The sequence below is a fragment of the Musca autumnalis genome, unplaced genomic scaffold (genome assembly GCF_047663935.1).
Source record: "Musca autumnalis isolate F117 unplaced genomic scaffold, ASM4766393v1 scaffold_4, whole genome shotgun sequence".
NCBI classification, from domain to species: domain Eukaryota; kingdom Metazoa; phylum Arthropoda; class Insecta; order Diptera; family Muscidae; genus Musca; species Musca autumnalis.
In genome coordinates, this window is record NW_027411977.1 from 82,933,024 (window position 1) to 82,956,446 (window position 23,423).

Sequence of the window (23,423 nt, forward strand, 5' to 3'; positions counted from 1 at the left end):
AATTTTAAATTTGCTTTGTTTGAATAAATATTCATAGAAAAAAATACAATTCTCACAGCCAAAGTCATTAAAAACTGTCTGTAACTTTCGCGAATTTGTTGCAAATGACACCATATTCTCTTGTCCGATAGGTACAATAAATATAAATATAAAATTCACGAGTTTATAAAGAAAAAAACAAAAATTGCAATAGTGTCAAAAATTCATATAATGCTCCGAAATGGCGCGATTTGAGAACAAATTGGTCCAGAACGCTTTGGTAATGATTTTAAATTAGATTACAAAAAAATAAAAAATTTAATTAAAAGCAAATATGTTGTCATAACAGCTAAAATTAAAAAATGCATTACTGAACTTCAATGCATTTGGTGCGGAAACTTTTTTCGCGATAGAGAAAAAATTACACCTTTTTTCATAATAGTTTTTCATGCTCTACACGGCTATGTGGTGGTATTTTTGATATTTGCAAAAAAGTGCAAAAAGTTATATCGCTAGTGTATATACCCTCGTTAGCATAAATGCTGAGGGTATAATAAAATTAAAGATATTATACATTATTTTCAAAGTGTTATACCATGACATATCTGGCAACACTGCAAATTCATTACAACTTCGTCTTTCCGTATTCCCATCTATCTGTGTACCTTGATAAAACATCTAACTTCCTTCATCTTATTACCATCACCAGAGCACTCATGTTTAAGAGTGGTTTTCACTTATTTTCTAGTGTTTTTTATTATTTGTACAATGTTCAGTTTACGTACATGAAAGGAAAACGGGGAGCTATGTATACGAACAGTGGTACTTCAATTATGTTTGCTTGAAATGTACTGGTAATTTTATATTTCTAATAACACTGCTTAGTTAAAATTTTCACAATTTTAATTTTGGTTAATTAATACAACTTAATAAATATGCTACTACTGCTATTCGGTTAGTCAAAGGAAGAACAAAACTTTGGTGCTTATATTCAGTTATTTAACTTATAATAAATATAATAACTACAAAAAACTGTCGGTACATTTCTTTTCAGTGATTAGAATTTTAATAGGAAAAATAGTACTTTGTTTTTCAAAATAGTCAGGCTTAATCCCATAGTCGTTGTTTTAATATTTTATTAAAACAACTTTAATTTATTAGTGGGAAAAATTGGCGATGTTTACCAAGGGGTAAGGCAGGGAAGACTATAGTTTCAGATCTCGCCACAGATCTTCATCAGTTCCCTTTTTTCTTGTTTCAGGTAGAGCCAAAGAAATTCTCTATCAGAGTGTTTCTTTGCACACGTATCTATTTGAGCGAGCAATTGACACTTGGGTATAAAAAGTTTCTTGTTGAAAAACAAGGATCAATATAACAAAAAAATGGAACTTTTATTAGAAGATCGAACAACTTACAAAATTACTAGAGTAGATCCGACAATAAAACTACAGAAAACAAATAATAATATAGTCACAGATCTCTATAAGAATAAATATATTTCAAAGGCGGAAAAATACAAGTTAACAAGCATCGCTGCCGAAGCCCCAGAACTTTACGGATTACCGAAAATACACAAGGTAAACTTACCGCTACGACCGATATCTTCTTCCATGAAAGTACCTTGCTATAATTTATCCAAGTACATTGGAAACATACTAAAATACATAATCTCACCACAATATAACATAAAAAACTCGACAGAACTCAAAGAAAAACTAAATGAAATCATATTGGATGAAGATGATATTCTAGTTTCCTTTGACGTGGTATCATTGTTTACCAATATACCGATTCATTTAGCAATAAAAAATACTCTGGACAAATGGGACACATTAAAACAACATACGACGATTCCAAAGAGAAGATTCCTGGAACTGATGCAATTTTGTCTTATAGACAACAATTATTTCAAATATGACGAAAAAGTTTACCATCAAACATATGGTATGCCAATGGGCAACCCCCCTTTCCCCAACAATCGCAGACATTGTCTTAGATACACTTCTTGACAACGTACTCGGAGAACTCAAAGACAATGGTATTGAATTAAAACTTATATCGAAATATGTAGACGACATATTTGCTATTCTAAACAAAAATCATGTGGAACTCACCCTCAAACTGCTTAATTCGTATCACAATAAACTTAAATTTACAGTCGAAATGGAAGACAATACCAAAATCCCGTACTTAGACATGGAAATAATAAGAAGAAACCAACAGATAAAAACCGACTGGTACACAAAACCAACAGCTTCAGGACGCATGATTAATTATCATTCCACGCAACCAAAGAACATGAAAATAAATACAGCAAACAACCTGATAAACAAAATATTTCATCTTAGCGATCCAGAATATATTCCAAAAAACATACCCAAAATAACACAAATTCTTTTAAAAAACAATTTCCCAACAACAATTATAAAAAACCTAATCAACAAAAAAATTCAGAATTTTGATAATAAGATAAAGAAACCACAAGACAAAGAAAAGACAAGTTTTTACAGTGTACTATATGTGCCGAATTTAACTGACAACAACAAATTGGCAACTATCATGAATGACAACAACAGTACAATAGCATACAAATCATTAGAAACATTGCAAACAGTATTCTCTCGAAAAAGAAAAACAGACAGACAACAACAAAACAACGTCGTTTATGAAATCAAATGCAGAGGCAAGGAAGGAGAGACGTGTAACAGAGTGTATGTGGGCACCACAAAAAGAATGTTGAGTGTGCGTCTGAGCGAACATGAAACAGATATAAAGAAAGGCAAAGAAAATACAGCCTTATCCCAACACATGAAGCAATGGGAACATAATGCAGATTTTGAGTCTGTAAAAATACTTGACAAAGAACGAAATGAAAACAAGAGATACACTCTTGAGAGTTTAAGAATCCAAGAGAGAATGCAAAAATCCATGAACACCAAAGAAGATAAAGACAACACGAAATATCAATACTCTGTTGCAATAGTTTGATAAATACAGTACTGTGATATAGTTTAAGTTTGCTGCAATATTAGTTTACATTTTATTTATTTTAGTAATTATTATTTTATTTATACAAAATTCGTGTCGTGATGTCCCGTTTTTATTATAAAAGGATAAATTTACTAAAACATGTAAAAATAAACTAATTGTAAGTAAAGACTTATACAATATTCAAATGAAAAAATTCTAATTGGAAATTGTTTATTGTTCTTAGAATTTTCAAATAAAAAGCTCCTGATGATGTTGGAATAAAGCCAACGAAACGTTGAGCAAAATATGAAATAAATTAGTTTTATTTAATTCATACAACACTTGACCGACAAAGCCCAGTAATAAATACAAAATAAAAGTAAAGATATACATAATTGTTCCACAAACATCCCAGTAGGGACAAGGGAAGCTTCTCTCATATGAATGAGTGCACCCCGATTCATACTAGCTCAATGATAAGGGAGCTACTGTTTATAGCCGAGTCTGAACTACGTATCCTCAGACACCGCATATGGAGAAGTTTTCATGGCTGAAATACTCAGAATATGTCACCATCATTACTGAGGGGTATTTTGCCACCCAAGCTTGATGTGATAAGGTGGCAGAATTGACAAAGTTATTTCTTACAATAGCTTATTTGTTCTATAGAGGAATTTTGAATTGCTGAAAGCTAATTCCCAGGGGCAGTGTTGTAGGGTATCACAGGGTCGGCCCCGTCCGACTATAACCTTTGCTTACTTGTTTTTAGTTTATATCCTTTAACATATGAAAACATGTAAGAGAGGGTTATTGTCGGACAGGGCTGACCATGTGATACCCTACTGCACTACACCTGGACACAATTTTCCAAGGAATTTCTTTTATATGATTGTGACATATTTTAGCCGTCCGGTCGTACATACATAACTTGATATACATACATGGTAACATACCAGAGATATAGAACATACATATAGATGTATATACGCCGTATTATATATGTACGTAAAATATATATTTTTATACCCTCCACCATATGGAGGGTATAATTAAATTTGTCATTCCGTTTGTAACACATCGAAATATTCGTCGGAGACCCTATAAAGTATATATATTATTGATCAGCATACAATTCTATGTCGATTTGACCATGTCCGTCTGTCTGTCTGTTGAAATCAAGATACCGCTCGCAATTTTAAAGATAGAGAGTCAAAATTTGGTATAGAAGTTTTTCTTACTTGCAGGATGGTTGGTATTGAAAATGGGATATATCGGTCCATGTTTTGATATAGCCCCCATAGAACGGTACCTCCCGATTTCCGGTATTTTTAAGGTTTTAGCTTCATTATCCTACCAAAATGGCTGAAATTTGGTACGTAGTCTTCTTTATGGGTATAAAATTTTCCCCAGAATTTTGTCGGTATCGGTCCACACCTTCATATAGCCCCCATATAACGGTACCTCCCGATTTTCGGTATTTTTAAGGTTTTAGCTTCATTATCCTACCAAAATGGCTGAAATTTGGTACGTAGTCTTCTTTAGGGGTATAAAACTTTCCCCCAGAATTTTGTCGGTATCGGTCCACACCTTCATATAGCCCCCATAGAACGGTACCTCCCGATTTTCGGTATTTTGAAGGTTTTAGCTTCATTATCACACCGAAATGGCTGAAATTTGGTACTTAGTCTACGTTGGTGGTAAAACTTTCCCTCAGAACTTTGTCGGTATCGGTCCACGCCTTCATATAGCCCCCATGGAAAGTTACCTCCCGATTTTTCGTATTTTGAAGGTTTTGTCTTCAATATTCCACCAAAATGGCTGAAATTTGGTATTTAGTCTTCAATGTGATAAAAAACTGTTCGCCAGAAATATGTCTGTACAGGTCCACGCTTTCATATTGCCCCATTTCTGACTAAAATTCGTCGGTACAGGTCCACGTTTCGATATAGCCCCCATAGAACGGTACCTCGGGATTTTCGTAATAATGAAGATTGTGACGTCAATATCCAACCGAAATGGCTGAAATTCGTTATTTCGTCTTCCAAGAGTTATAAAATATTCCAGAAGAGTATTATCAGTATAGGTCCACGTCTTCCTATATCCCCATAGAAGCTTACTTCTTGATTTTCGGTATTTTTTTAGTTTTAGCCACATTCTCTTACCGAAATACAGGAAATTTGGTATTTAGTCTTCTTTGAGCCTAAAAACTTTCCGTCAGAAATTTGTCGGTATAGATCGACGTTTTGAAATAGCCCCCATAGAATGGTGCCTCACATTGTTTTACCGAAATTGCTGAAATTTAATATTAAGTCTTCTTCATACACGAAAGGAAACTAATTATTATTTTACTTCAATACAACTTGTGGTGGATGGTATAACAAGTTCGGCCCGGCCGAACTTAACGCCGTTCTTACTTGTATAATGACAAATCGGGGATCTTTCGCCACAGATTATTAAAACAAGTTGGTGTCAGCCTCGGACACAAAGAAAATAAGTAAACCCAATACTTACAACGTCTCTATGGTCTTTTTTTAAAGTTTGGGCCAATTTCCCAAGAAAAATGGACTTTGACCCCCCAAAAAATTGTACCGTCGTTACAAGGGCCACAAAGACAAAAAATGCAAACAAATTTGAAACAATCCGAGACGAGTCCTTAAACGGCACTCTTTCCAAAATTTGAGTGGAGGAGTGATACGATGTATTCCATATTCGGACGTAATCCAAGTCTCTAAGAAATAATACGATGTACAAAATTAAGGCCAAACCGGTTTCTCCCTTCGAGGATTATCTTAGGCACTAGGCAGTTTAGATGGCGTCGTCTAAGGAAGTATAGACTTGCCCCAAAAACAAAAAAATTGCACCGTCGAAAAAGGGGCCGCAAGGCGAACATGTTTCAAGCAAATTCGAAACGGTTCGAGAAGAGCTGTTAAACTACGCTTTTCTTAAAAGAGTGGGACAAAATAGTCTATATTCGAACCTGATATATGCATGGAAGTAATATTTCCACATCCCCAGTTTGAAACAATTCGGTTAGTCCCTTCTGGAACTATCGTGCGAATAATCTTAGCGAACATTTTTGAACTTTTGTGGGGGTAATTAACGGAAGGGGTAGACCGATATGTTCCATCTTCGAACTTAACTAAGTTTGGACAAAATTTACGAGACCTAAAGTTTGAGCCAAATAGGTTGATCCTTCGAGAGTTACCATGCGCACCAGCCCGCCAGACAGACGAACGAACATGGGTAAATCGACTCCAAATTGTCTGAAATGGATTTCGTCCAAACATACTTGGGGTCTAAAGTCATTATTTCGATAATCCCGTTGGCCTAAATGTTGAGGGTATAAACAAATATAAAAAGAATTTTAGAAATAGTTTTCGATGGATTTTATCGAATAGATCAATGAAGAAAGACCAATATTTCGAGGTAATATTACATTACTTTTTACCAAAGGTATCACAAAAACTTCAAAACCCCTTACAGCATTGTAAGTTGTAACAATTTAAAAACCTGGGAATACTTCTTTCATGATTTGAAAACTTTTCCATCATGATTGCGACATTTTGTAACATGGAATATAAATGTAGTTCTATGCAAGAAAATCACAACAATAAAAAACTACTTATATTTAGTATCTAACCCTTATATTCATATTGGTTTTCAAGTTTATTTTCGTATATTGCCGAAATATGTCTCCTAGAAATAAAATATTGACCAAAAATGAAATTTGGATATTTTTCCCACAAAAGTTCACCCACTAAGAACTATCCGCTCTTTATCCAAAATTGTTGACATCTTCCTTGACCAAAATTCTTATCTCGAACTCTAGCGTGGTTATGGTTACTAGGGACACAATCAAAACTGTGGAATTTCTGTATGTACTAGGCTGTAACTCTGTTACTTGAGCACGTACGTCAACATAATTGGCATCTATGGAAAAGTCGACAAATCTTCTTTCAAATATAACTATAAGATAAATATTAATTTCTTCCAATTTTCATACAAACGTTTCGGTCTATTTAACCTGCTAAACACTATTTGATTACCATATAAAATTGCAAGTTTCTTTTCTGTCACACCTTATTTAAAATTTCGCGCTGATCGGACTATGATTGCGACCTACAGAGCAGATATAAATTCGTATAAAAATGTTGTTTTATTCTACTTCTCCAAAGAATGAGCCATGACGGAAAAGCTTAGTTCATTTATAAACGATAGGAAACTATTTTTGTTTCATTCTACATCAATACAGTTCGTGATGGAGGTTATAAATAGTTCAGCCCGCCGAACGTTAAGACGTTTTTAATTATTACCTCTCTCATGGATGTTAGCTCACTACCTTAAGCGGGTGTCAACAGCTCCCCTGTAGACAACACGGAGAATTCTGTATCCACTTGAGAGGAAAGAGGGATCCACATAAGTTCTGGCTTTGCCTGGGCTGATCTGTTAGCTTTAATATGTTAGCTTCTGAATTTAAAAAAAATATGTACACAGTCGCTTTCTCTTGGATTTTTGTGGGAAATTGTGTTTGTGTTGCCTAGTCTATAAGTCTATTACTAAAATTTAATAATATTATACAACATTATTTTTAAAATCGTACACCATGAAATATTTGGCAACACTGCAAATTCATTACAACTTCGTCTTTCCGTATCCCCATCTATCTATGTATGCATGTTCCTACACCAAGCATCTAACTTCCTTCATCTTATTATCATTACCAGAGCACTCATGTTTAAGAATTGCTTTCACTTATTTTCTCGTATTTTTTACTACTTGTACGCCATGCAGTTTAGGTAGATAAAGGGAAAACGAGGAGCTATACGAACAGTGGTACTTCAATTTTGTTTCCTTGAAATGTACTGGGAACTTTATCTTTCTAATAACATTGCTTGGCTGAAAATTTCACAATTTTAATTTTGGTTAATTAATACAAATTGATAACTATGCTACTACGGCTATTCGGTTAATTAAAGGAAGAACAAAACTTTGGTGATTATATTCAATTACACTATGCAACACTGAAAATGCAAACAACTCCTAATATGCATTTTTTGAAAATACATATAGAGACTACAAAAACCCTAGTAGGGTTTTGTCCTGTTAGATCCAGTTCGGATTTTATGGCCTCATTTAAACCGGGCTAAAACTACAGTTTTTTCATTTTTTTTTTCATTGTAGCTCTAAACTAGTAAAATGTATCTTTTGAATAGACCACGTAAGAAGAACTACATCTAGGGCATCAAAATTGATAAAATATAAAAAATTGTACATAATTGCTGTGGTGTCTTAGGACACGCCGTTCGGACTCGGCGATAAACAGTAGGTCCCATATCATTGAGCTAAATATGAATCGGGGTGCACTCATTGATATGAGAGAAGTCTCCCTTGTCCCGTATGGGATGTTGTGGAAAAATGTTTTTTTTGTTTTGTACATAATTGCTGAAATTCTGGTCAGTATCAGCTAAACTATTGGGAGTTGAACCAAGTAACCTTTTATCAAAATCTTCCAAATTAAGTTCTCAGCAATTCTTCGGAATATTCCGAAACTCTAAAATGCTTACTTCATGTTGTTTCAGCATTACTTTGCGTCATAGCTTTTACATCACGTATTTCAAACACAGTTCACACCATCAGTTTATTCTCGCATTTCGGATTTCAACACATGATTGATTTATTTATTAAATCGTCGTTGAAAAACATACTGAAAACAACGTGATAGAGGCATTTTGCAACAATGAAATGTTCTGAAGATTTGTGTATTACATTACAGCGAATATTTTTCCCAAAGAAAATTTAAGAAAAAACAAGTAAGAACGGCGTTAAGTTCGGCCGGGCCGAACTTGTTATACCCTCCACCACAAGTTGTATTGAAGTAAAATGGAATAATTAGTTTCCTTTCGTGTATGAAGAAGACTTAATACTAAATTTCAGCAATTTCGGTAAAACAGTGTGAGACACCATTCTATGGGGGCTATTTCAAAACGTCGATCTATACAGAAACATTTCTGACGAAAAGTTTTTAGGCTCAACGAAGACTAAATACCAAATTTCCTATATTTCGGTAAGAGAATGTGGCTAAAACTAAAAAAAATACCGAAAATCAAGAAGTAAGCTTCTATGGGGATATAGGAAGACGTGGACCTATACTGATAATACTCTTCTGGAATATTTTATAACCCTTGGAAGACAAAATAACGAATTTCAGCCATTTCGGTTGGATATTGACGTCACAATCTTCAGTATTACGAAAATCCGGAGGTACCGTTCTATGGGGGCTATATCGAAACGTGGACCTATACCGACGAATTTTAGTCAGAAATGGGCCAATATGAAAGCGTGGACCTGTACAGACATATTTCTGGCGAACAGTTTTATATCACATTGAAGACTAAATACCAAATTTCATTAATTTTGGTGGAATATTGAAGACACAACCTTCAAAATACGAAAAATCGGGAGGTACCTTTCCATGGGGGCTATATGAAGGCGTGAACCTATACCGACAAATTTAAAAGGGAAGTTTGAGTACCCCCAACGAAGTCTAAATACCAAATTTCAGCCATTTCGGTGGAATATTGAGGCCACAACGTTCAAAATACCGAAAATCGGGAGGTACCGTTCTATGGGGGCTATATGAAGGCATGGACCGATACCGACAAAGTTCTGGGGGAAAGTTTTATACCACCAACGTAGACTAAGTACCTAATTTCAGCCATTTCGGTGTGATAATGAAGCTAAAACCTTCAAAATACCGAAAATCGGGAGGTACCGTTATATGGGGGCTATATGAAGGCATGGACCGATACCGACAAAATTTTGGGGGAAAGTCTTATACCCCTAAAGAAGACTACGTACCAAATTTCAGCCATTTTGGTAGGATAATAAAGCTAAAACCTTAAAAATACCGAAAATCGGGAGGTACCGTTCTATGGGGGCTATATGAAGGTGTGGACCGATACCGACAAAATTCTGGGGTAAAGTTTTATACCCCTAAAGAAGACTACGTACCAAATTTCAGCCATTTTGGTAGGATAATGAAGCTAAAACCTTCACAATACCGAAAATCGGGAGGTACCGTTCTATGGGGGCTATATCAAAACGTGGACCGATATATCCCATTTTCAATACCAACCATCCTGCAAGTAATAAAAACTTCTGTACCAAATTTTGACTCTCTATCTTTAAAATTGCGAGCTGTATCTTGATTTCAACAGACAGACAGACGGACGGACGGACGGACGGACAGACGGACATGGTCAAATCGACATAGAATTTTATGCTGATCAATAATATATATACTTTATAGGGTCTCTGACGAATATTTCGATGTGTTACAAACGGAATGACAAATTTAATTATACCCTCCATATGGTGGAGGGTATAATAACGGTTTTGGACACACGGTGCGAAATGCATACAAATTAAAGAAATTTTCGATATTTTATAAAATTTGAGGCAATAAATGTAGTTTTTCGAGTTCATTATTTCTCCAAATATTTTATTCTTGTCCTTATCTACAAATTTGCTTCAGAGGTCAGATAAAGATTCACATAGGTTTCAGAGATATAACCCCGAATAACTTTAAAAAGTCAATATTTAATAATAAGCTGGATCTGACACAATAAAACCCAACTAGGGTTTTTGTCGTTTGGGACTGTACTTTCAAAAAATACTCAGCTTAAATTGTTTGCACAAGATTACCTTAAAAATGTTGCACAGTGTTATTTAACTTCTAATAAATATAATAACTAAAAAATTATCAGAACATTTCTTTTCAGTGATTAGAATTTTAGTAGGAAATATAGCACATTTAATCCACTTGGATGGGTATACATTTTGTTAGGTTTGATATGCAGCAAATTTTGAGGGATTTTGGTAGCAATTGTAAATTGGTAGAAAGGAAAAGACTCCTAAAATTAGATCGATTCCAAGATGAACTACGCCATTGCAAACGGTCATGTTGTTCTTCCTTAAAAATTTAACAGTTTTGCGATTCTTTTATGCCATTCACCTATTCTGGAAAGCTTATTTATATAAGAGCTTAGTGATGAGTAAGTCAGTAAGAGGAAACGGCTGAAGCTAGAAGCTTGAAATTTTGAGTGTGGGTTGTTGTTGGTGTGTAGGGGTGAGATAAGGCTGGGTTTTCGAAATTCGAACTAGAAGGGTACGAAAAGTACTAAAAGGTACTAAATATGGTAGGCAGACGGGAAGAGCTAGAATTCTGAAATTTGGAATGAGAGTCACAGATGGAGAGCTAGAAAGATGTACCAAAGGGTTTTTTGAAACTCGACCGATAAGTGTACAAAAAGTACTAAAAGTTACTAAATTTAGAACCAATTGTACATTTTGAACGGATATACATAGCTAAAATCTTGGAATTTGGTATGGAAATCAAGGTTGGGAAGTGGTGTTTATAAAAGGAAACGGTTTGGTAAATTCGTACTCATGTGTACGAAAAGTACTAAATTGTACTAAATTTAGAACAATTTGGATTTGGGTGAACGGATAGAGCTGGAGACCTGAATTTTGGAATTAAGATTACTGTTGAAGTGTAGGATTGAGATATGAGGGTGGTCTTGGAAATTCGTACTTATGTGTACGAAAAGTACTAAATTGTACAAAGTGGTACTAAATTTGGTACAATTTGGATTTGGGTGAACGGATAGAGCTAGGAACCTGAAATTTGGGATAATGATTACTGTTGAAGTTTTTGGTTGAGGTATGGAGGTGGTTATGGAATTCGAACTTATATGTACGAAAACTACTAAATGGTACTAAATTTGGTACTATTTTTATTTTAGAGAACGGATGGAGTTGGAATCCTCACATTTTGAATTAAGATTACTGTTGAAGTGTAGGATTGAGATATAGAGATATTTTTGGAAATTAATTAATTTTAGTACCTTAATTTGTACTATTTGGATTTGATTGAACGGATAGAAATGAAATTCTGAAATTTGGAAATAAGATTACTGTTCGAAATAATATTACTGTTCGAGTAGTTTTGGAAATTCGTACTTATTGCGTGCGAAAAGTACTAAATCGTACTAAATTTAGTACAATTTGAAATTTGGAATTAATATTACTGTTTTAGTGTAGGATTGAGATATGGAGGTAGCTTTGGAAATTCATACTTATGTGTACGAAAAGTACTAAATTTAGTACAATGGATTTGGGTGAATAGATAGTGGTGGAATCCTGAAATTTGGAACTAAAATTACTGTTGAAGTGTAGGAATGAGATAGTTTTCTGAATTTCATACTTACATATGTGTACGAAAAGTACTAAATGGTACTAAATTTGGTACAATTTGGTTTTGGGTAGATTAATAAAAGTGGAATCCTGAAGTCTGGAATTAAGATTATTCTTGGAGTGGAGGAGTGTGTTATGGAGATAGTTTTGGAAATTCGTACTTATGTGTACGAAAAGTACTAAATGGTACTGAAATTGGTACACTTTAGATTTGGCTGAACGAAGAAAACTAGAATCCTGAAATTGGGAATCAAGATTACGGTTTGAGTGTAGGATTTAGATATGGAGGTAGTTTTGGAAATTCGTACTTATTTGTACGAAAAGTACTAAATTTGGTACAATTTGGAGTAAGTAAACGGATAGAGGTGGAATCCTGAAATTTGGAATTAAGATTACTGTTGGAGTGAAAAATGGAGATATGGACTTGGTTTTGGATTATCGTACTTATGTGTACGAAAACTACTAAGTGGTACTAAATTTGGTACAATTTGGACTTGGGTGAACGGATAGAGCTGGGAACCTGAAATTTGGAATAATGATTACTGTTGAAGTTTATGGTTGAGGTATGGAGATGGTTATGGAAATCGTACGAAAACTACTAAATGATACTAAATTTGGTACAATTTTGATTTTAGAGCTGAAAACTTGAAATTTGGAATTAATATTACTGTTTAGTGTAGGACTGAGATATGGAGGTAGCTTTGGAAATTCGTACTTATGTGTACGAAAAGTGCTAAATTTAGTACAATTGATTTGGGTGAATATTCAGAGGTGGAATCCTGAAATTTGGAATTAAAATTACTGCTGAAGTGTAGGATTTAGATAGTTTTCTGAATTTTATACTTATGTGTACGAAAAGTACTAAATGGTACTAAATTTGGTACAATTTGGTTTTGGGGGAATGGATAGAAGTGGAATCCTGAAATTAGGAATTAAGATTATTGTTGGAATGGAGGAATAACACATGGAGGTAGTTTTGGAACTTTGTACTTAAGTGTACGAAAAGTACTAAATGGTACTAAATTTGGTACAATTTTGATTTGGGGGAACGGATAGAGGCGGAATCCTGAAAAAGTGGGATAAGGAGGAGTACGAAATACTGCTATAATTGGTTTTGGGAGAACAGATAGAGCTGTAAATGAGTATCGCGGTTGGGATATACCCAGCAAAAAGTTTGCCTCCAAAGAGGCAGTTAAATCATATGTACAAGTGATTTGGCAGTGCATCAAATTATGCATTTTCACTCATGATTTTTACAAGAGCGTGACTACTGAAAGATGCACTCCATTGCACTCCATTTTAACTGACCCTTTGGCACTGCATTTTAACTGACCCTCTGGCACTGCATTTTAACTGACCCTTTGGCATTGCATTTTAACTGACCCCCTGGCACTGTATTTTAACTAATCCTTTGGGGGTAGAATAGGATGCAGTCCAAAGCACGTGTTTTGATACATTCTGCGGAATGTATGCAAGCCATTACAAAATATCCCAGAACAAATAAAATGCATTTATTATTTGTGTAAAACAAAAATATTAAGAACTTTATTACATTAGGTCTGTTCTGTTAGGTAACCAAAAAGTTTGTACAAATTTGTACAAACTTTTACAAAATGCTGTTCGATAACAAGCTTGTTCAATAAAAGAGATATGAGAGGTAGTTGCAAGAAGTTGCAAATGCTTTTTACTTGCGAAGTTATCGAACAGGACTATTAACACAAATTATGAAAATTCTCCATTAAATTCAATCGCAACCATGCGTGTTTTCTCCGCTCTCCTTTTAATCCAAGCTGAACTGTTCTTGCTTCATCTGCTAACTGAGTTTGATATTGTCTTCCCATCACCAGTTAAGATTTCGGCATGTTCTCCAGCAGCACTCCATTGGGAAATTTTCTTACCGAAAAAATGTTCGCAAATTAAATATTTTTAATTTTAGGAGGGTTGGCGTTTTTTATTTGGGATGACGACTTCTATTTTGTTTTTAAAAATAGTCAGGCTTAATCCCTTTATCCCTTGTTTCTTGTTTTTCAACAAGAAACTTTTTATACCCAATATCTCAAAAAAATGAACTGTTATATAGAGGCCAGATCAAAGCGTGCGCATTAATTAACATTTTTTAAATAAAGGTTTCCTACATTTTGATATCAAAAATTCCGAAATTACAGCTACTTCGGTTAGAAAATGTGTTTGAATCTTCAAAACACCCATACCGTTCTAATAAAACGTGGACTGAAATTTAAACTGTGGGTTGCTGTTGATGTATATAAGGTATTTTTTGGAAATTCGAACTAAAGGTATTCGAACCGTATTTAAATGAAATTTCATATCAATTAAAATAGGTATAAGTACATCCAAATTTTCAGTATCCACCATTTTCATATTAAATATTGTTTATGTGTATATTATTCCCTTTCCGCATATGAAATAGCGGGCATTTTACACATCTACAAAATGTAAAAGAACTCTAAAACGTTTTCAGAATATTCATGTTTCAATTAAAAATGTTTTCTACAACAAAAATACTAAAATTGTTTCATTGTTTTTTGTAATAAACTTACTCTGTCATTCACTTATGACATTTTCCTTTGTTTTCTAATTTAATTGCAGTTACAAAAATGTCCATGGCTATATGTCGTTGATAGTCTGCATACTGGGCACGACAGCAAACACACTGAACATCATGGTGTTGTCACGAAGAGAAATGCGTTCGCCCACAAATGCCATACTAACTGGTCTGGCTGTGGCAGATTTGGCAGTAATGCTCGAATACATACCGTATACTATGCATGAATTCATACTCTGGGAACACTTGTCGCACGAACAGAAACTGAGCTATTCATGGGCCTGCTTCATTAAGTTCCATTCGATATTCACTCAAGTGCTGCATACCATCTCCATATGGTTGACCGTGACATTGGCCGTGTGGCGTTACATAGCAGTTGGATATCCCCAAAAAAATCGCCAATGGTGTGGCATGCGGACAACAATCATAACGATAACTTCGGCCTATGTTGTGTGTGTACTGGTCGTATCTCCCTCAATGTATTTAGTTACCTCCATAGTTGAATTTCGAGACACCATAAATGCCAAGGGCAAGGTTATAAGTTATGCACCACTGACACAGTACGTGATTGATTACCATCAAATGGATGCAACGTCATTTAAAAAACCCGATGATGCAGCAACAATGGACAATGGCCAACAGTATCAACAGAACGAAATGCAATTTAACAATAGCTCAGCTGTCGATATTCTACTCAGTATGATGAATTCTTCTTATTCGGCAACAACAGATGTAACCACCAGCAGCAGCAGAACCTCCACCACAACAACCTTCCCACCACCCTATAATATAACAAATATACCAATTGGAAATGAAGGCTCCCGTGACGTAATCGCTTACCGGCTGTACCACAGTGAATTGGCATTGCACAACAAATCTCTTCAGTACACTACCTTTCTTATTTACAGTGTTTTAATTAAACTGATACCCAGTATTGCCCTTACCATTCTGTCGATACGTTTGATTATGGCCTTGTTGGAAGCCAAAAGACGTCGCAAGATGCTTACCAGTAATGCTGCCAATGGCATGAAACCTACAATCAATGGCAAATTGGCTGGAGGTGGTGGTGATGGCGCAACACAACAGACTCCCCAACAGAAACCACGTAAAAATAGCAAAACATTGGAAAAAGAAAAACAAACGGATCGAACGACACGCATGCTTTTGGCTGTCCTTTTACTTTTTCTAATTACCGAATTTCCCCAGGGTATTTTGGGATTGTTGAACACCATACTGGGCAACGACTTCTATTTGCAGTGTTATTTGAAACTGAGTAAGTAGACATTATGTAGAGTGTAGGAGACAGAGAGGGAGAAAATGTTGTTAAAATGTACATTCAATTTAATTATAAGAAGAAACATTTATAAATATAATTAAGCATATATACGATTCAGATAATGACCCTTAAGCAGTTGTGTATACTGAGGAAATCTTCGCAGCAATCATTAATTTAGATTATGGGCCACATCGCTGTCATCAAAAGAATGAAAACGACTTATGGTAAAGATCCTCGAATAAATTTGCAAAGTTTAAAGCCGTACCGATATCGGCTGTAGTTATTCTCATAGTGCATTGGATAAGGCGCGCCGCAGCGGCTTTTGGCGGGAACTTTTATCGCTGTAATTAGAACAAACATACTTGCCTCCTTTTTCTGGTATAGGATGAAATTTCTGGAATCACATTCTTACAGATAATTCTCAGTATAGGTCCACGTATTCCAATAGCACCCATTGAACGGTACCACCCGGTTTACGGTAGTTTGAACATATTGGCCCAATTAACCAAACAAAATAGCAACAATTTGGTATTAAGTCCTCGTTAGGGATAAAACATTCAGGCAGAGAATGGTCGGTACAACATTGTAACTTGACATAAATGTAAATCCCAGTATTTTGAGGATTTTTTTTAACCACACTAGCTGCAATTTTCCATTTATGGTTTGTAACGACGGGTTTTCCCCCTATGGCTAGAGTAGCTAGTCGGGGTCCAAGGATCCTTACAGACAATTTACTTGAGACAGAAAGGAAAAGACAGTTGTTATCGCTTGACGCACTTTTATTGTTCTCGTAAATAGAGCGTTCCTCTTTAAAGTTCACTTAATCTACTTAATATAAAGAAACTGATAGCTCGGTCCTCCGTCCGCACAGAAATTCTAAGCCACCAGGTTCATCACTTCGAGACCTGAATAAGTACTCGATAAGCCAGGAGAGTCGGGGATTAATAGACCAGAGACCTGGATAAGTACTCTGGATCCCCAGGATATGGGATGGATCTTCTAAGGCTACAGGATCAGCTGGACCTAAAAGGATTTTCAAGGCTACGGTTGCGAGAGACCTTAATAAGTACTCAAGCACTACAGGGATATTCAAGGCTACGATTGCAAGAGACCTTAATAAGTATTCAAGCACTACAAAGATATTCAAGCACTACAAGGATATTCAAGGATCAAAGGATATTCAAGGATCAAAGGATACGTAAGGATCAACAGATAGCCAGAATGCAAGGATTCCTGACATAGAGACCTGGATAAGTACTCTAAGGATGTCCAAGGCTAATCTTCTGAATGGGTTACTTACCGTCGAATGATGTGCTCGTTTTCCTGGTCTTGCACTGACTGTCCCAATTCTAGTTTTGGTCGCCCCTTTTATACTAGCTCCCACCACGTGTTTTCTTATTGGAGTAACGGGAACTTGTTTACTCCAATTTGTCATCACAACAACATAGCAAGTGTTAATCTCCACCAATGGCAGTGATGAGCTGATGTTGTTGTGGTGATGCTGCGGGATCTGGCGATGGAGTAACGGTAACTTGTTTACCAAAATTTGTTACTACAACAACAACGCTACAGGTAGTGACGTTTCAGGATTCCCAAGTAATTTGTGAATTGTAACCCAAAAAAACAAGAGCCGAAGTTTTCGTATTATAGTTTTATTGAAATATTTACAGAATGTGTAGCAAAAATGAGTGCATTGATTTTTCGCCGTCACAAGTTCCTATCGGTCATAAGACTTATCCACTAAACACTGTCAATAGGTCCATGTCTTGGTATAGTCCCTTATCGATTTTCAGTATTAAAGGATTTTACCTAAAGTTTTTGACCTAACTACCTGTTATTTAACATTTGAGATTCCCTGTGTCTACAAATGTTTTGGTGCAGACCTACAAAAAGATAAAAGATATAACGCTAATTCCTGATGGCCCACAGGGTCTCTAACAAAAATTTCATCACGCCATAACGCGGAAGTTAGACTCACGGCGCATCTGTCCTTCGGGGTTTATAATATACTCACCAAGGCCTTTCTTCCCAGGAGGAATTTTCCGTGCCCCAGACTTTCACCTCCATTTTGTTGCACAGTGTTATCTAATCTAATCTAATCTAAAAAAATGGGTTCAGCTAGGTGAAAGGAACCACCTACTGGGCTATATCAAAGAGTCAACCGATCTTTAAATTTTTTGGCTTCAAGAACCAAATTGAGGGTAGTTTCATAAAAACAATGTAGACCCTCAAAAATGGACCCATGTTGACGAATTTTAGTGAAGAAATTTCGTGACCACTGAAAATTCCCGAAAATCGGGAGGTGCAGTTATATGGGGGGATATACCAAAACATGGACTTATGTATATTGACGATTATTTTTGAATAGACAAAATTGTAGCTAAAATTCACAAAATACCGATCATTACAGCTAGTTCGGTTAAAAATTGCAGCTAAAATTCTCAAAATAACGAAAATCGGGAGATACCGTTATATGGGGGCTATACCAAAACATGGACCTATGTTGACGATGTTTGGTGGAGATATTTCATGACCACTGAGAACCTCAAAGGCAAATTACAGCTAGCTCGGTTAAAAATTGTAGCTAAAATTTTCAAAATACCGAAAATCGGGAGGTACCGATATATGGGGGCTATACCAAAACATGGACCTATGTTGACGATGTTTGGTGGAGATATTTCATGACCACTGAGAATCTCAAATGTCAAATTGCAGATAGTTCGGTTAAAATTTGTAGCTAAAATTCTCAAAATACCGAAAATCGGGAGGTACCGTTATATGGGGACCATATAACGGTATCTACCAAAACATAAACCTATGCCCATATCCTTTGGGATATAAGTTTGTTGATCACTAGAAACCCTAAGTGCCAAATTATAGCTAATTCGGTCTGCAAATGTGGCGAATAACGTCAAAATACCTCAAATCCGGTGGTACCGTTATATGGGGGCTATACCAAAGATTGGACCGATATAGCCCATCTTCGAACTTGACCTGCCTATGGAAAAAAGACCCTCGGGTGCAAAATTTCAGCACTCTATCTCAATTATTGCGGACGCTAGAGTGATTACAACAGACGGACAGACGGACATGGCTAGATCGTCTTAGAATTTTATCCTGATCAAGAATATATGGGGAATTCCAAGTGAAATCTGACAGTTCGGAGAAAAGTAATTTTTGATTTCAATTGTTTTTGTTTCAATTTATGCTCCTAGCCAACAGAACATTTTAGTATATTTTAAAATTATTTTTTGACCAAAGGTACAGAAATATCGCCTATTGAAATTATCGCATGTTTAAAGAACTATGTTCAAATAAATACTCATAACTTCTTTAATATTGGTCCAAATGGGACCATCTTTTTTTTGATTTGTTTGTTTTTTTATCAGCTATCGAAAGAAATATTTAAAGGAAAAATGCACAGTGGGTTTCAATGCAATTTTCGTTAAACTACGTTCAGTTACAAAAATTGTAAGCCCTATATCGTAATGGGATTCGAATAAATACTATTTTTTGATTTTTTTAAAATTTTCGTTGTACAAAATTTGTTAGTTTACCCAAAAAGTAAAAGGTACATTTAGTAAATTTTTGTTTTGGTTTTTATTTACGAATTTGTTTTAAACATTTTAAAAACTTTTTCAGTAGTTGAACTTGAAAATTGTTTACCAATTATTGTACCAGCATTGGTGTGTATTACAGCATGGAGTTTTTGTGTGCCTGAGATAGATTTAGCCATTCCATATCGTAAATTTAATTATCACAACAGTTTTTGATGATTTATTTCACTTTTTTAAAATCAAACAGAATTGACAACTTTTCCAAATTAGTAAACAATACGTCAGATAGAACTTAGAACTGAATTATCATCAAAGAAATTATAATTATGAACACTTTGATCCGAAGCAAATACAATTTTTCACAGTACAATGTAGTAAACTAACAAATATTGTACAACAAAAATTTTAAAAAATTCGAAAAAATTAGTATTTATTCGAATCCCAGTACGATATAGGGCTTACAATTTTTGTAATTGAACTTAGTTTAACATAAAATTTTTTTGAAAAAATCGAAGGGTGCAATCAGTTTTAAAAATTTATTTTAAATATTAAATCGCGAAAATAGCATCCAAGCCCACTGTGCAATTTGTTTTGCTATTTTTTCTTTAATGGCTGATAAAACAACAAAACAAACAAAAAAAGATTTTTTCAATTTGGACCAATATTAAAGATGTTATGAGTGTTTCTTTGCATGTAGTTTTTACCGAATTTGACTTTTTCAATGCGCGATATCTCTGGAACCGTTAGTCAAAAAAATCTGAAAATATACTAAAATGTTTTGTTAATCAGCAGCATCACCACAACAAAAAATAAAGGAAATCAAAAACCTCATCTTGAAAAAGTGTCCGATTTCACTCAGAAATCCCCATATATACTTTATAGGGTCGCAAATGATTAGTTCGATGTGTTACAAACGGAATGACAAACTTAATATACCCTCCATACTATGGTGGAGGGTATAAAAATGGGTTCAGCTAGGTGAAAGGTACCACCTACGGGGCTATATCAAAGAGTTAACCGATCTTTAAATTTTTTGGCGGAAAAGTTTTATAGCTGCAGGAAACTTCAAGAGTCAAATTGAGGGTAGTTTCATCAAAACAATGTAAAGCCTCAAAAATGGACCCATGTTGACGAATTTTAGTGACAATTTTAGACAAAATTGTAGCTAAAATTCTCAAAATACCGATCATTACAGCTATTTCGGTTAAAAATTGCAGCTAACGTTCTCAAAATACCGAAAATCGGGAGATACCGTTATATGGGGGCTACACCAAAACAAAGACCTATATTGACCATGTTTCGTTGGAGATGTTTTATGACCACTGAGAACTTCAAATGTCAAATTACAGCTATTTCGGTTAAAATTTGTAACTAAAATGCTCAAAATACCGATAATCGGGAGGTACGGTTATAAGGGGGCCATACCAAAACATGGACCTATGTTGACGATGTTTGGTAGAGATGTTTCATGACCACTGAGAACCTCAAATGTCAACTTGTAGATAGTTCTTTGTAACCGAACTATCTACAAGTTGACATTTGAGGTTCTCAGTGGTCATGATTCTCAAAATACCGAAAATCGGGAGGTACCGTTATATGGGGGCTATACCAAAACATGGACCTATGTTGACGATGTTTGGTGGAGATATTTCATGACCACTGAGAACCTCAAATGTCAAATTGCTATATGGGGGCTATACCAAAACATGGACCTATGCCCATATCCTTTGGGATATAAGTTTGTTGATCACTAGGAACCCTAAGTGACAAATTATAGCTAGTTCGGTCTGCAAATGTGGCGAATAACGTCAAAATACCTCAAATCCGGAGGAACCGTTATATGGGGGCTATACCAAAGAGTGGACCGATATAGCCCATCTTCGAACTTGACCTGCCTATGAAAAAAATACCCTCGGGTGCAAAATTTCAGCACTTTATCTCAATTATTGCGGACGCTCGAGTGATTACAACAGACGGACAGACGGACATGGCTAGATCGTCTTAGAAGTTTATCCTGATCAGGAATATATATACTTTATAGGGTCGCCAATGATTGGTTCGATGTGTTACAAACGGAATGACAAACTTAATATACCCTCCATACTATGGTGGAGGGTATAAAAATGGGGCTGCATTTGCATGGAGTAGTACCGCATCCATATACCCAAGATAAGGCTCCATCGGAAAGTAAGTCTACAAAAAAATTAAAGCCAACAACAACTCTTCTACCGCCCCTTTAACAAACATATAAACCACCTATTTGTACCTTGAAAAGTCCACAAAAACTATTGCAGAGTCACACCCCTCACACATAAAGACATGGATATCCCCCAGGCAGCCCACACATTTATAGGGCTTCTCATACAATATAATGAAAGCAGATATACTCAACAATTTTTGGCCGAGCTCCTGTGTCACTCTCATTTAGTGTCTGATGTTCAGCTTGGCCTCAAAGCCACCTACATCGGACTTTCAATGGACATTTGATAGAATAAGGACGTCCAAAATAGGCCGAAGCCTCCAAAATGACGACGCACATCGGCCTGAACACTAGAATTATGTATTCTTTGATCAAAGCTGATGCATCGATAACAGTAGGGAACAAGCTCCTGCGTACGATTAATGAACCTTTGCCCGAATACATAATTGCTGTCAGAACAGAATATATGTGCCACACGCTCAGTGCACTCCAGCACAACAATAATCGCTTCTGTTTTTGGTTCATGTATCCACGGAACAGACACAATGCAAACGCTTTTCCTAAAAGGATCAAGAGACATAGTAGCCTTAAGGTTTAACGAGTACCTTTCCTCCGTGAACTCATTGATGCACAGTGGATCCAGCCATTGGCCAAAAATAAAAAAATTAACGTCAAAATTTTGTTACAACATCTGGCAAATCTGACAGCTATGACATGGACCTTTTTAAAATTATATTAGTTTTTGTTTCATTCGAACTTGATCTTCTTAAGAATAATATTTTTTGTTGTGAGTACAACCTATATTTTAAGTGCAAGTAAATATATTCAAAATATCGCGAAACTAATACGTATAGCAAAATATTATAGTGGATTTTGAAAGAGGAGGTAATAGCTAAATTTTCATTAAAAATAGTGTTTTAGCGTGTTTTAGAATTCTAGTTAGCTGCATATTTTTTAGTGTCTTTCCTAATGCCAATTCGATCATATACTTAAATTTTACCTAAGGTTTTAGTCATGATGCCCACCAGTGCCCACCTCGGGAATAATTCCCAAAGTAGGTCTTGGATTTAAGATTATTCAGTATTAAAATCAGCTGCCATCTAGTGCCAGACTATAAGTGGTGGGTCACTGACTAAAGCTGCCGTAGAATAAGGTTTCTATGGATATATTAGCGTATAACTTTGTTATCTGACCACGTACATTAACATAATTGGCATCAGTGGTAAGATGAAGAAATCTTCTTCCAAACTTGTCTTACGTTGGCGGTACGTGCCTTCCAGGAAGAACGCTATAAGATCTATATTAAAAATTTTTACCAATTTTCAGACAAAAATGTTGATTTTTTCAATCCGCTAAATTGGTTAGATTTTATGATGTTTGGCGATAGTTTTGTTTCCCCAAGCCTATTTTTGCATCATAGGATAATCGGGGCCTTTGTTCATGTAATTTTATATTAACAGCATACAACAATCCCTACCGTATACCCCCTCCAGAGGGGAAAGGGGGGAGAATGTTACGCTCGTGGATTCTTAAAACACTCTTCGCAGCAGCACAAAGCTGTAACCGGCGCATTGGCTTGACTTTTACACTCTAAATATTTTTGGCCACTTTCTGCATACAAGT

General features: G+C 35.5%; 1 protein-coding gene across 1 annotated transcript in view; it reads left to right on the plus strand.

Moving 5' to 3' along the window:
• Positions 1–23,423, plus strand: part of LOC141401520 (G-protein coupled receptor dmsr-1-like) — a 400,810-nt gene that overhangs the window by 360,023 nt on the left and 17,364 nt on the right. The window contains exon 7 of the mRNA XM_073981806.1: positions 14,812–16,040. Coding sequence (XP_073837907.1) covers positions 14,812–16,040 — 1,229 coding nt within the window. The remainder of the gene's footprint in view (positions 1–14,811; positions 16,041–23,423) is intronic.